The sequence below is a fragment of the Melanostigma gelatinosum genome (assembly GCF_949748355.1).
Source record: "Melanostigma gelatinosum genome assembly, chromosome: 13".
Lineage (NCBI taxonomy): Eukaryota > Metazoa > Chordata > Actinopteri > Perciformes > Zoarcidae > Melanostigma > Melanostigma gelatinosum.
Genome location: NC_136646.1, coordinates 22,467,402 through 22,482,926, shown reverse-complemented (window position 1 = coordinate 22,482,926; position 15,525 = coordinate 22,467,402). Strand labels below are relative to the sequence as shown.

Here is a 15,525-nt window from a genome sequence, read left to right as displayed (position 1 = left end):
TTTTGTTTAAAGAAAAATGTATATGCTTATTCGCTTTCTTGCAGATAATTATATTAGAAGATTGATACAAATCTCATCTGTTCATTAAATATCAGGACAGCAACAGGTTAGCTAAGCTTAGCATGAAGACTGGAAACAGTGAGAAACAGCTAGTCCTCCTACATGCACCTCTAAAACGCTATAATTAACACGATATACAGTTTGTTTAATCCGTACAAAAGCAGTTTTTTTAATGAAATGGTCCCAGACAAGCAATAGCGTGGCCAGCAGGTGATTTGTTCAGTTTTTAACAGTGGTAGCGATTAACCGCCACTAGCTACCCGCCGACTCTTTTAGTCACATTTACAAATCCGTCTGCTACTTCAGCACCACGGACAGCGCCACGGCTTTATCGATACATAGCTATGCTACTAATATTTCGGAGCTATGGTTCGAAAAATATCAATGAGTGAGCAGACTTATATATACATATATATACATATTCAACTACACCACCCGACTGCCTCTGCACTGTACTAGGGGATGGATCTAGATGGATATAAACAGTAGCTCTCCATTAAAAAGCTTGTGTAATTCCTTAAAGGTGCATGGTCCTTTTAAATGAAAACTGAATGATGCTCTTTTTAAACTTCTCTTGATGATGGTGCTGCAAACAAACACAATAGAAGTAAGTCACAAACACATGGCAAAAGATGTACAGTATGTGAAAAGCCAGTTGAACCACATTTTTCTACTGTTGGTCACTGGGTGACAGAGTCGAGGGCCTTGCCTAAACACACCTTCACATGTATGTAGAGGGAGGCTGGAAAATAATTGTAATGAGTTATGATTTTCATAATCTGTGGGGAATCCATCTATTCCCGCCCAGAGCCTGTTTCTAAAGGCAGACTGCATCAACCGGACTGACCTTTTATCATTACAGACTAATGCTGCATGAGTGCACGTTCAAAAACACGAGGGTTTTTATTCTTTCTTTCATAATAATGATCCAATGCATACATTGTCTTTCCCAATTTTCCTTCAGCCCCAAAACACCTCAGTTGGAGAATCAGTAGTCAAGGTGTGTGTGTGTGTGTGTTTGAGAGAGTGTCAGGTGTTTCCTCCGCTCATGTCAACTGGGTGAGGTGGTGTGAGTGTGTGTTTGTGTGTTTCGATGGGCCTGATGAGCAACATTCCAGAGATTAGACCAATCCCTCCAGAGTTTAACATTTCGAAAGACTGAGGTGTGTGTGTGTTACGAAGTTTTGCATAAACTGGAACATGATAGCTGTGACACGTTAATGCTGCTACTTATGCAAATGCTAAGAACAACAATTCATACACCCAATTATTTGTTTAAAAGAGAAGACATGCAGAATTACATTTTTTACTTTTGAAACCATAAGTAAAGCGAGACCAGTACCAACCATAGGTCAAATATTGTTCACTTGAAATTATACTTTTAATGGGATAGAAATAAAATAGTTATCAGTACGAAAACTGCAAAAAAGAGACCTGTTTAGTGTTGCTAAATTCAAAATTCAGAGCATATGATTGAGGGGTTGCCTCCCTGTGGCTCTCAACGTGCACCGGCTTGCAGCTAACGGTATTAAAAAAGTTTAAAGTGCTGACTGAGCTAACAGTGTTCTCCTGAGGAGGAACTGGAGGGTGAGTGCTAAACCTCAGAGACGACGCCTCGGGTTGGGACGGCAATATCTCTTCATCCATCATTCTTTTGCTACTCAAGGTATTCATCAATTTTAGCATTTTATCTCAGAAGAAATGTTGCCTGAGGCCTCGAAGCCACCCTCTGATTTAACTTTAGCAAACACTGAGCAACTAAGAGAAACACAAATTCTATTTCGTCACATTTTCTCCACCATGAATAAATACAAATACTTTATTTATTTATTTTGTTTTAGGATGGTAAGAAAGAAAGGAATAACTTCATTGATAACCGATCAGGCTCCCCGGAGTTGTGCTCCAAGCTTCATACTACATTTTTGAAATATCTTTTAAGATGCTAACTGACTGCTGAACTAGTGGAGCCATGAAATCAATTATGTTAATTATGTTATTTGTACGTTTCCATTTATTGTAAAACTGAGTTTCTCCACAAAGAATCACAGAAAAGCACCAGTTTGAATATCGTGTTCACCAGAGATGTGCTCAGCATGAAAAAAAGCATAAAAAACGACTAATCATCAAAATAAATCTGAGTCGACCGAGACCAAAACAATCGTCGTCGTAAAATGATGAGTAGCTTGAGAGAATTTTATCTTTGGTGAAACAAAACTACAAATAAAAGTCATAAATGTATATTCAGGGTGACCAATGTGCAAAGAGGATCTCATATCAACACATTTTAATATCATGGTAAAAAGATCATGAAGCAGCAGTGAGGTGGAGGAGGAGGGAGTGATGGAGAGAGGGAGGAGAGAGGGAGACGAGCATTGATTATGGACGGAAGGGAGGAAGGAGGGAGGAGGAAGTTATAATCAGAAAGATAATAATAGCCTCTGACTCAGCAGGTATAAAGATACTGAGTGAACAGCTGAGAGTCACTGATGCCTGAATCTGTCTGTCTGTCTGTCTGTCTGTCTGTCTGTCTGTCTGTCTGTCTGTCTGTCTGTCTGTTCACCTGTTTATCTTTCAGTTGTCTTACCCTTTGATGTTTGATGTGGACAACAACATAGTTTGACTCTTGTTTATTTTGAATGCATACACGCACAGACACACGCACGCACACACACACGCACACACACACGCACACACGCACGCACACACACACGCACACACGCATGCACACACACACGCACACACACACGCACACACACACGCACACACGCATGCACACACACACGCACGCACACACACACGCACACACACACGCACACACGCACGCACACACGCACGCACGCACACACGCACACACACACGCACACACGCATGCACACACACACACGCACACTCATACACACACACACACACACACACACACACACACACACGCACAGGCCAAACACCTTAAGAGCTGCATACCTACCAATGCAACATACCGTTTAGCAGCAGGTATGGTGTGGTTATGATTGATGAAGTATTATTTGAAGTATTTATTTCAGGAATGTTTCCTGTTTAACAAGCTCATCAAAGGTTACCAGATGTTAAGGACAAGCTCCGCAGAGAGAATGTTTTGTCTCATAAAGGGTTTGTTTTGTTGTTCTTGTTGTAATCTGGTAGTTTTACAGAGATTAAAAGTGAAACGAGTCAAATACACAACATCCCACCAGGGATATAAACATAAAGCTCACAATTTTTCACAGCTTCACGTCCAAAATAGGCTGTGGAGGATCAACTAATCAGACTCTTATTATTTTGTAATTTATTCCCATAATGCTGCTCATATTAATCACAGTCTCTCTCTAGCAGAGTTCTTCTCATTACCGAGCTAACGTCTAACGACGTTAACGGCGGCTCCACTGACTTGATTATAATGCGTTCAAGCTTTACTCAGTAACAATTTGTATTTGGAAGGTAAATTATAACACTAACATGATGGATTCAAATGTAATCTTCTACAAATCAGTTTTTGGTGAGAAACTTGAATGAATACATTTGTTTGAAGGAGATGTTTTCATACACTGTTGCTTCTCACAAGGTTTTTTCTTCTGCTCAATTGCCGTTGCTGTGCGTTGCGCAGGCTGTATTAGATTGCATGTAGCCCACTGTGTAAGAGCACAGTGGTTTTACAAACCAAACAGTCCTGCGCCGATGTCGTACTAAAGCTTTTCTTTTGCCTTTCATCACTGTACACACTGCTTCAGTCAGGTGCGGCTAAAGAGATCAAAGTCACGCGCACAGAAACCTGTGTTGTCTCCTCCTTTACTCAATCAAACAGTGTACAGAATAAACAGAAGTAGTATTATGTGAACTCATTACATTGTCAGGTGTTCCTGTTATTTTGTCCACCTCCTGTTAGTGGATCGTACCTTGGAGAGTCTAGAGGAAGGTATCTAATATTTATGTGCAAGTACACAGTCTTACTTTATTTAGTTTATAAGTTTTTTTCAGGCTGTGTTAGAGACAGTAATAGTATCCATCAGTATTTCTAACTGTGTGTTATTTTAATCTACTTTCATTCTTTACTATACGTTATTTACTAAAAAAAATAAAGATGATTTATTCTGTTTGGATATTTTGTCATGAAGAGATTTAGTAGCAAGGCAGCGTTTAACATACACACATACCTACAGGTTCACATACTGTATTATACATTTCGTTGTCAACACAAAACTGATTGCATAAACATAAATGGTCACACTCAGTCCTTTAAATTGGTATATTATGCACTCGTATTGGTATGTTATTGTGTCTACTTCAGTGCCGTGACAGAAATCTACAGTAGATAACTGCTGTGATTTAGCCACATGAAGAAGAGTGCTGCTACCGGAGAACGAGGAGGATGAGGAGGCTGTGAGTCAGACTCAATGAGAGAGCGCTGTGGCATGTGACCTGGCCTGCTCAGCCACCAGTGTGTGCTGTCCACATCATTTCCTCTCCTCTTGTTCTTTTTGGCACAGAGGAGATGATGAACCAGTTTTTCCCCCCAGACAGCTGGCAACCTGTTTGCTGATAATATTAATAAGCATTTAAAGTACATTTATTGATTACTTGCTTTATATATTGCATGTATTGTGTATTTTCTATCAGATGTTTTGAAGTCAATCAATCCAATAACCAACCTGACACAGAGGGACTGTCCGTGATAGTTTTCAGGACAAACACAGTAACTTGTGAAATGTCGGCACTCAAGTGTATATTTTACTGTTAAATGTATGAATACAACATGGACATAAACAATAACAATTGTCAGTAAATGTAAAATTAAAGATTGTGATGTATTTAAAGGTAAAATGTGTGTTACATTGTGTGTTAGTATTGTATCATTCTCTACTCAGGTAGACATTACTCCGCTATATCTTCAAACAGGAAATAGTTGTTTGGTGCTTTATTAACGTGACATGATTATTATCGATATCTTGACCTATTGTTAATTGCTTTTTACAATCAGTGGTCCTTCTGTGAGTCAGTCATTATATAGTTGTCCTGTCCTCAGATTGCTGTACAGACACCTTAGACCTTTAATATTGATTATTACATATTTATAAAAAAAGAAACACTGTGCAGTAGCCTTGTTTCAGAGGTATAGCGTGGCAGTAACTCCTTTTTGATCAAAGGGATCTTCAGTTTGACTGTGCGACGGACTGACTCCTGTTGATGGTGAACGTTCGCCCCGTCCTGAAATAGTTCTCGATCTCTTCCAGTGAGCGTCCGCAAGTCTCTGGGATGCACACGGCGGTGAACAGCAGACAGAGCACACACACCACCGTGAAACACAGGTAGGGCACGTACAGGCCGTACCTGTCCACCAGGTGCGTGAAGGCGTGCGTGACCATGAAGGCCGTCAGCCAGCTGACAGTCACGCACAGACCCGAGGCCACGCCCCTGGCAACCAGCGGCAACACCTCTGACATCAGCAGCCACGTGATTGGGCCCCATCCCAGGGCGTATCCTAGGAGACAAGCAACAAGGCGGGGACAAACCAGTCAGGTCAAATGAAAAGCGGGTGATGATGTCATTGTAGAAAAGTAATGTCATAGTTTTATAGGTCATAAACCAAAGAAACTTTGACCTGATGGTTGCAAGAGATGAAAAGGCATGGGAAATTACACTTCATCCTCTTGGAGGCTTAAATATCTGAAGCAAATTTCATGTGGATTTTCAACATAACAACATAACACTCACCAAATATGAACACCATGGTGCTGATGAGAGGGATGAGGCCTGCTGCAGTTGGGGGGCCGGCATCCAAAGTGTTTCCAATGGCATTGTGGGAGCTGTAGTCCAAACTCATGGTGAGATTAGGAGGGGCGGGGCCTGGAGGGAAAGCTGAGGTGTGGGAGATCATGGTCAGAGTCAGAGAGGACAGGAACATCAGCAGACTCGACGTGTACAGCAGGGCTTTGCGTCCCGCCTTGTCCATTAAACTGGCTGCCACAGCAACGGAAAAGAGGCGGACCGCACCCACAATGGAAGCGGCATAACTGAGAGACACAGAAGAAGAAAAGGGAAGTATGGAGCATCCTGGGATTGAATCAAACAGACAATCAATGCAAACAGCAACATTTGCATGAGAAATGAAGATAAAATCAAGAGGGAATACCAACAGAAGATGACTAAACAGACTGACAATAAATAGAATAGATGTCCAACCTGGGCGGCAGGGGGACGGTGCTTTTGGAGAAGATGGTCTCCAGGTAGACCAGGATGGGCGTGATGCCCGTCATCTGCTGCAGGAAACGCATCACCACTGAGATGAGGATTGGTTTGTAGTAGATGGGTGTGGCCAGCTGCGACCATGTGACTTTACCCTGCGTGTTGATGCTGTGCTGCATTGTGCAGAAAAACAGATAAACATTCATTTAAATAAAACTCAAATGGAATAGTTCATTAACTTTAACATGTACACAACTGAAGTCAATGTGTGAGTATGACGTTAGCACCTTTATGGCCGTGTGTCTCCCACCTGTATGGCGCTGAGCTCGATGTGCGTGTCGTAGTGTTTGCCCCTCAGCCAGCGGAGGGCCCTCTCAGCCTGCTGCTCTCTGCCCAGAGCGAGGAGCCTCCTGGGGGAGCGGGGCATGAACGCCAGCAGCACAACCATCAACACAGCTGGCACCTCCCCAGCCACTGCCAGCCACCGCCACGGCACCACCGGACCTGAACGTCGTCATATGAGATGTTCAGATCACGATAGCGCGTATACATTCTGGTCTATGATAGATTTTTGCCTCTGCGATTGTTGAGAAAGCCAAACAGGAAATGTTTGCGGTTGAAGTTGAAGACAGCTGAACAATTTGCATGCATCACTTAAAATACCACAACATGTGTTATCTACATTAAGCAGCCAGAATAACAAAAACACCGAAGCCAGCAAATGCCCAGAAATGCAAGGTGCATGGCCACTGAACATCACACTGGATATTCAAGGATGTTTTGTATCATCCTACCCATGACGTAGAGCGCCAGCATCCCGAACACAGCAGTGATCTGAGGGCAGGAGCCCAAAGCTCCTCTCACTGCTTTGTGGGAGATCTCTGAGATGTAAACCTGTGACATAAACACACAAACATAGAGTCACATGAACATATGCATGATGAAAAAACACTCAAATAAACAGCATGACAATTGACATGATTGTTGTCAGGACTGTCGTATCAAACTATAATTTTAAAAACGGGTAATTGGGACCAAAAACAAGAGGAAAAGTTGCATAAACGGTTAAAAGTCTGTAACGTACAGGAATGGATGCTGCGGTCATCCCTCCCGCAATGCCTGTGAGGAAACGGCCCACAAGGAGCATCCGTATGTCGACAGCCCCCCCCATCAGCATGTACCTATAAGACACACATGTATACAGATGGGAGTTTTTAAAACAAACAGGCACCACGATCATCTATGAATACAACAGCATTGACCTACTTGTCAGTGATCGATTGCGTCATAGATTAAGGTCTAATCAGCCATTTTGTTTCATTTACAAAATAACAAATTACTGTTGCTTTGTATAAAATCCAGTGGAGGAAAAAGTAAGAAGATGTAGCATAACATTGAAATACTCAAGTACGTGTCCAACAGAACTGTACTGAAGTGCTTGAGTGAATGAACTTTCCACCACAGCTGCATGTTGTGACTGACCCAATAGTCGACGGCACCGCTGACGTCATGATGCTCAGCTTGCGTCCAATCATGTCGTTGAGCAGCATGGCCCCGAGCCCGCCGGCCGCCGCGCCCAGCGTGTAGATGGAGCCGAACCAGGCGGCCTGCTCCGTGCCCATCCTGAGCCGAGGGTCCGCATCGGGGCGCGCGAGCTGTGGCAGGACCGGGGACGAGTAGACCAGGGAGTAGCCGAAGCTGAAGTTCCCCAGGACGGCAGAGAAGACGGCCAGGAACAGTTTGGAGTTATTGATCTGGGATGAAGGAAAACTCAGAGGATGAGCTGCACACATATAGAGTCTATGTTTCAGAGCTGAAGGTACACTGAATGTGTCAGTGTGTTCAAGTTAAAGAGACGTTTAGGCTCTCACAGCTTCCACTAAAAAATTTAAAATAAGAATTATTATACAGTTATTTTTGTCAAATTCTTTCAAATCATTTTGACCATAATTTGTGATTTCAATGAAACAAGTGGGGACAAATTAATTTACTAATTGCTTAGTGTTACAGTGACATTTAATTTATACCAACTTGTTATTAATAAAGCCAGCAAGCATAGCTCAACAAATCTAACTGGCTTTTTGCAACATGCCAATAATGTCCTGATGCTTGTAGCGAAACCTTCAGTTGAACTTCAGTGAATTGTGTCAAATGTTTAGCTGCATAGCACGACTTTAATGGAAGGAGCTGTGTTTTATGATAACTAGTCAGCTGAGAAAGTAGAGACTACGAGCCAATCACAGCATGGCTCTTTTTTACTCTGTGTCAAAATGTTTCGGCTTGAAATAAAACTTGCAATCGACTAATCCAAGAATCAAATGAAGGCTGACTACACACTCAAATATCATTATGAAACTAGTCAGACTGTAATCCCTACAGTGAGAATTTATCTTCTTTGTTCATATTAAATCAATCATAAAGTAAATCTATGCACTGTTGATGAGATTTTAAGTGCCATTAAAACAAGTGAAATGTTTCCAACCTTGGATTCAGTCGATGTTGGTCTTCTGTTCAGCAGTGGAGTTTCTTCTTCCATGTCCGCAGCAGGAGCCTGACATTACCCACAGAGGAGCCTTTATCGATCTGTTTCAGGATCAGTTTGTTCTCCTCACACGGGAATGAAATATCACCAAAAAATAAATCTTGTCCTCTGAAAACACTGCCAGATTAAAAATGAAAATGAAACAAACCGCTTGAATAAGAAGACTGTTTTGTTTAAACAGTAATATCTATCTGTATGAACCTGGTTTTCCAGGCTGACAGGCTGAAACAAGGAGGAGTCAGTAAAGCACTGGTCTTTCACAAGTGACATGGAACTGGAATTTTTGGTGTGCATCATTGGACATTTTGAACAAGCTGCCCTCAGTTACTGTTGGAACATTTTTTTGGGGCTTTTTCATTTTAAATTTTGCAGTCATTTTTGCTGTGTTAAAACATTTGATATGCATTTTGGCAAGGGTTCAACCTCGGCTTCCGGGAGACCCTTTAGAGCAAAAATGCCCCCATTGAATCCCATTAAAAACACTATCTTAAATCCCACAGCCACTACAGCACAGAACAATGCATTTTATCATGTCAGGATTTCAAACATTTACAGCCCTGGCTTCAAAATCCTATTTTTTACTATTTTTCACCAGATTCATGTTTGCTATTTGGGGCAAATACTTGCTATTTTCCTGGTTTTGCTGCTTTATTACGGAGCAGATGTGAATGTAAACCCCTTGCATACAGAAAATAATTACATTATGTCAACAAACTGTTATTTAAAGGGTTACAAAACTTAAAATTAGAAAATATTTTGTGGTTATGATCAGGACTAAAATTGTTTCAAATATTTAACTTAGTGACCGTAAAAAACGACTGAATTATTACACGTGTGGAATGAAAACAGAATACTAAATCAAAACACGAGCTGTTGACAGATTCAAGTGCATCGACATTGTTTTTTAAACAAAATATTGATAAGATTGTTGGAGCCAATTTCGTGATTTTTTTTGTCCATTTTAAAGTGTTGCAACCGGGTCATGAACATAAAGCGGTAGGAAAGAGATAACCGGTGTCATTCCTGGATTGAGCTGGTCAGAGAAAAAGCAGAAGAAGAAGAAGAAAGGATCCATGATTGAGTCAGGGGGAAGAGGAAAGTACAGCCTGCTTCTCCAATTAGCCCATGCATCATGACATTTACTGCTCAATAAGCACGATACACATACATACAAATAAAAGGAATCACCTTTTCTACTTGTGCTGAGATACCCAACAGTAATAATGTGTCGCACAGGATTTGAATGAATCAAATCTTTATCAACAGAAGATCCAGTTAAACAAACTTAAAGTGGGATTGTGGTGGAGAAAAACTTCATTTTCAGCACTTTAACACAGTAATCTACTGTTCTGCATTTTAATAAACACTGGACATCAGTTTGTAGAAAGAGAAGTTTACTTTTCTTTGTGTAGGAGAGAGAGAAAGAGAGGCAGAGAGAATCTGAGTACCTGTTTTATCCATCTGCATTTCCTCTGAGGTCCCCAATGATGTTGTGGAAAATGGAAAATCTGGTCCGAGCTTGTGGGCGTGCTTTTTGTGTATTGTACGTGTGTGTGCACATGTGTTCATTGTGTGTTTAGAGTGTGTATCAAGACCAGCCCTTTTAGGCTCTGTCTTTCTCTCTTCTGCAGACATCCAGACAGGGACTCAGGCTCCCAGCTGCATCTGTCCCAGCTACACTGCACCATGTGCAGCCTCAGGCCCGGCCGCTGGCCCCTGATCCTGGTCCACATGCTTCTGCTGCAAATTCAGCCCGTTAAGGTGCAGGGAGTCGATCCTGTGTCCCAGAAACTACGACGACTCAACGAGCAGGTTTGAATCGGACTTTGTGTGTGCGTGTGTGTGTGCATTAAGTGTGGCCAACATTCGTCAAATAATGGACATTTTTATTGCATTCATGTGTTTGTTATGCAGTTATTTTGTTGCTATTTTTTTCCGTTGTGTGTTGAGTTAGTGATGAATGAACGTTAAGGAGCTGAAGTCCTGCAACAGCCACAGATACAATATATCTTTTCTTCTTCAGTCCGAGCATTTTATTTGTTGATTGCTGTCGGGATGTCAACAGAATTTCAACAAATAAAATAATATTTCTGCCTATATTGCCTACCTGAGCCTAAACTGTATTTTGTGATGTGTTTTTGATGTAACATCTGTGACAATGATTAATAATTAGCCTAAAAGGCATAACAATTAGGTTTTACAACTCAACAAGCTTTAACTTCAAACCCTTCTCCTCGACTAACAACAAATTATTCATTTTGTGAAAGTACTGTGGGTATGCAGCTGAAATGGTGAAAAAGTCCTGCAGCAACGATTGTTCAAGAGGAAAAGTCATCACAGAAATGCATTGAATGTTTGTTTTGTTTTTTCTTTCCGGAGGCTTTGAGTATTTTCCTGACCTTCAAATCCAAACAGCTGCAGAAAAACTTGTGAAAACACATTTCTTCTTCTTTGTTAGTTCCAGCAGTTCCAGGCACTGACCCAGGCCCGCTTGGACATGTTGGCCCTGAACCAGAACAGAAACTCCTCGGGGGAGCTGGAGAGACGTGTTCAGGCTCTGACTGGCAACTGGCACGGCATGTCACAGGACCTCCAACACTTCAAGCTGAGCACAACGCAGGAGATAGAAGGTCTCAGGTCAGAGGTCGGGTACAAATGGTCACTAAATAACTAATTAAGGGTCGACTGTAAATATATCTGTGGATACGTTCATCCCAGACAAAGCCCTACTGGTTATTTTTGGTAAGTAAAGGCATCATGGAAAGTAAAGAGCAGATGGAGAAGAGAAGCCAATTTGAGGTAAATCCAGTTTCAGCGCATACAATGACAGGAATTTGATTTCTTAAAGAGACCTTCACTCAAGAAAACTAAAATATAAATAGAAGCTCAAACATTAGGATTTATTTCAGGAAGGAATTTGAAGTGTTGAGTGCGTCACTTTTCTTTTTAGCATCTATTATTTTCTGGGGAATGAGAACAGAACAGCTTTACAACCATATTGTTTTACTGGATTCATTTCCTCTAATGCAACAAAAATTTGCAAAGTTTGCACATTTGAAGAGCTCGCCTGTTGGCATATAGATCTGCATTTGCAACAACTTTCAGAATTGATCAGCAATCAATGCTTTTCATTTGTTATGAAATGTATCGCCAGATATCTGACAAACCAGGCCTGATTTTAAATGCTGCATTTCCAACAGCAAGTGTTCTCCTGTCGATTATTCTCCCAGAGAGTGGAGTAGGAAGCTGGAGAAGAAGAGTAAACGGATGGAGGGTCGTCTGGCTTTGATGGAGAGGAACCTGAGGGACAACCGCCGACACGCCCAGAAACAGAAGCCTGATCCCCGTCAGGATTTCTCCATGCTCACCCTGGAGCTCCAGAGCCAAGACGAAAGGCTGGCTGCCCTGCAGGACCAGCGCGACGAGCTGCTCATCGGGCTGAGAGGGTTGCAGGAGTCCCTGAAGAACCAGGCCCAGCGTGTGACCCGGCTGGAGGGCCGGCTCGGTGAGGTGCTGCAGCAGAACGGAGGAGTTAGAACCGGAGGGTCCCTCGACTCCTACGTCACACCTCAGAGCCAAACACCGAGAGGAGGGAGGCCTGGAAGGATCCTGGATACCCAACCCAGATCAGAAGCTATCACATATTCACAGACTGATAATCAATCACAGTCCACAGCGCAGAACAGAAACCACCCAGAGCCTCATCAGTACCAGGCAACACCGAACCAGCCTAAACATTCAAAGACCCAGAAGTCAAGACCTCAACCAGAATCTCATCAGCAGATACAAGTCCAGTACTCAAATCTTGAACCCCGGTCCACAGATGACCTGCCTCAGCCTGACTCTTACTCCCAGTCACAGATCCAGATCCGGGCCCAGAGAAAGCCGTACCCGATCCAGCAGGAGCAGCTCCAGTCGAGCCAGACTGAGCCGTATCTTCATGCACAGGTCCCGCAACGATCCCAGCCTCGGTTGAACCATCACCCCCAGTCACACAACCCCGAGCACCCCTCTTGGCCCCAGCCCCTCCCTCATTCTCCAACCTACCGTGAACCCGCTAAAGACCGACACAGCAGGACCAGTCAGGGGTCTCCACAGGCCCGGGTTCCAGATGATCTCCCTCAGTCCCAGACTGAGTCTCATCGGGTGAGCGACTGGGACGGAGGAGAGGAGGAAGAAAGTGACACAAAGGTTGAGTCTTCAGTGATCCACAACTTCCTCCATCTTCCTGTGAGGCACAAGATTCCTGCTCGACCCGTTCCCAAAAAGGATGCAACCAGTAAGTAATAATTAGATAAGATAAGATAATCCTTTAATCGTCTCACAATACCTGACAATAGTACCTCACAATACTAGATGTACTTATCAGAGAAGTCAGAGAAGGAATGCATTTAAACATGTTTTGTCTGACATTTTTGTCCTTTTCATTTGTATTTATTTTTCCATCATGTTGGCTGTGTTAATGCATTCAGCATCAATTGTTTTTGGAAGCTCAACCTCAGCTCCTATCTATAATAAACAGTGTAGCCAAAATACAGACCCTTAAGGACAAAATGTCCCATGTTTTTGATCCCACAACCATTACAGCACAATATCATACATTCTATTATATCAGGCTTTTGATTGTTTGGAGCCCTGGCTTCAAAAATGGTTGTTTTTACCATTTTCCACCAGATTGAGCATTTCTTCATGTTTCCCCTGTGGGGGCGAATACATTCTACACAGTGTTGATTACATTTGCAGGTACCAAAACAATCACAGTATGAAAATGGCCAAAGAAAGAAACCAACACTGCGACAATGTTGTATTTTCAACCAGTGACTGGACAGACAATGTTGAGACCCGGACTATGGATCTGTCCATTGAATGTGACGCTATGGCCATCAGCAGGCTAGCTTAGACCAGAAACGGAGACACAGAAGGTAACAAAATCTGCCAAGCAGCAACCCCCAAAGCTCACTAATCAACACATTATAACTCATCTGTTTCATCAATTTGCTGGTTTATGTCCTGGATGATTTCCCAAAATGTGGAACGATACTTTTAAGGTAGAGAGGCCTGAGGTTAAAATGTATTTTGTCTGTGTGTGTAGAGGGGAATGGTGAGCAAAGCCTTAAACTGTAACTTACTAAACCAATGTTTACATGTTAACTCCAGGGTTTTTATTTATCTTCTCTCTCCCTCTGTCTGCAGTCTGTAACGTGGACTCCGTGCTGTTCTTCCCCTCGGCCTCAACGGAGAACTACGTGACCTTCTTCCGGTCTCTCCCGGACCTTCCTGAACTTTCTGTGTGTTTGTGGCTCCGTGTGGAGGCCTCACATGTCGGCACTCTGCTCTCTTACGCCACAGACGTCAACGACAACCAGTTAGTTCTGTATGGACGAAACTCCTCTGCCTCATCTTCCCGCCCCTCCTCTTCCTCCCCCTCCCTGGACTTTGTCATCGGAGACCCCGTCTATCGACGTCTCTCTGCGTCGTCGCTCCTGGACGCTCGCTGGCACCACCTCTGCGCCCTCTGGTCCTCCATCCAGGGTCGTTTTTGGCACTACGGTGACGGGCGGCTCGCCTCCTCGGGCTCCAACTTCAGGAAGGGCTGGGAGATTCCCGGCGGTGGATCAGTGGTGCTGGGGCAGGAGCAGGACACCGTCGGTGGGGGGTTCGACCCTGCAGAGGGTTTCGCTGGGCAGGTGGCCGGGTTCAGGATGTGGAGCCGGGTGCTGAGTCCTTCGGAGGTGGAAGGCGTGGCAGAAGGAAGGGGTGTGCCCAGAGGGGTGGTGCTTGGCATGGAGGACATCAAGGAGGTCCACGGGGAGGTGCAGCAGGTGGCATGTGAATGTCTGGAGCACTGTGTGTAATAAAGTTACAGAGGATTCAAATCAAGAGTTTCATTCCAACAAGTTCTGCAGGGAATGTTTATTGTCTCTTGCCTGCCTTTTAAAATAAACACTCTTGTACTTTTAGGTAATTTTTTCTCATATGTGTTTGATGTACTCACAACACTATTCTTACTGGACTTAAAGTCCTATTAACCAAAACTGGAACTCAGACTGATCAGCTGTCAATAATAATCTAAGTTTGATCCACCAGTCAATCATTAAACACTATAAAGGATCCTAGAATAATATAAGTGTGCCTGTAAATGTGACATTAATGTCTCAGCATAGGCTCACTCCTGAGACAGATTCCCTCTGATCTGTAACAGACATAACATGTCATATAATCAAACAGCCTATAATAATTAATATTAACTTTGACTCATTTTGTTAAACATTATACAGATACAGGATGGAGATTAAAGGAAGAGAAAAACACATTTTTTAATCAATGATGCTGCACTTTCTTACATGTTCGTGGATATCTTTTATATTGATAGCCACTGTGTGACTAGAGATATATGTTGGTCTGTCTTTTGGATTGTCAGTAGAAACTTATCATGCTTATTTTTATATGAATAAATCTGATCATGTTTTTGTTGTATGCTTTTGTAAATGTAAATTGTGTATGGTCTGGACTCCAACAAATGAATGACGAGTTCGTAAAAGAACAAACTAACTGTATCTAAATAAAATATTTAATATAAGCTCTACCTGACCAACTTTAAAGGTATAAAACTGCTTCCTGCACATTAATACATTTATTTATTGTACTACTAACACTGTAAGAGGCCATTTTTACTTTTGACACATTTTGCTAATACTTCAATACTTTAAAAAAATATCGCAGTATTG

General features: G+C 42.6%; 2 protein-coding genes across 2 annotated transcripts; one reads left to right on the top strand and one right to left on the bottom strand.

Annotated features, from left to right (window-relative positions):
• Positions 1 to 5,222: 5,222 nt before the first annotated feature.
• On the bottom strand, positions 5,223 to 8,791 carry slc2a6 (solute carrier family 2 member 6; the record flags this gene model as incomplete). Its single annotated transcript, XM_079281578.1, has 8 exons — positions 5,223 to 5,551; positions 5,785 to 6,083; positions 6,253 to 6,428; positions 6,566 to 6,759; positions 7,050 to 7,149; positions 7,340 to 7,436; positions 7,738 to 8,009; positions 8,738 to 8,791. 8 exons carry the CDS (start codon positions 8,789 to 8,791, stop codon positions 5,223 to 5,225), a joined length of 1,521 nt encoding a protein of 506 aa, XP_079137704.1.
• Positions 8,792 to 10,439: 1,648 nt separating this feature from the next.
• Positions 10,440 to 15,375, top strand: ptx4 (pentraxin 4, long). The gene is made up of 4 exons (XM_079281479.1): positions 10,440 to 10,609; positions 11,256 to 11,434; positions 12,028 to 13,076; positions 13,991 to 15,375. Exons 1-4 carry the CDS (start codon positions 10,484 to 10,486, stop codon positions 14,650 to 14,652), a joined length of 2,016 nt encoding a protein of 671 aa, XP_079137605.1. The 5' UTR covers positions 10,440 to 10,483; the 3' UTR covers positions 14,653 to 15,375.
• The last annotated feature ends 150 nt before the right edge of the window (positions 15,376 to 15,525 follow it).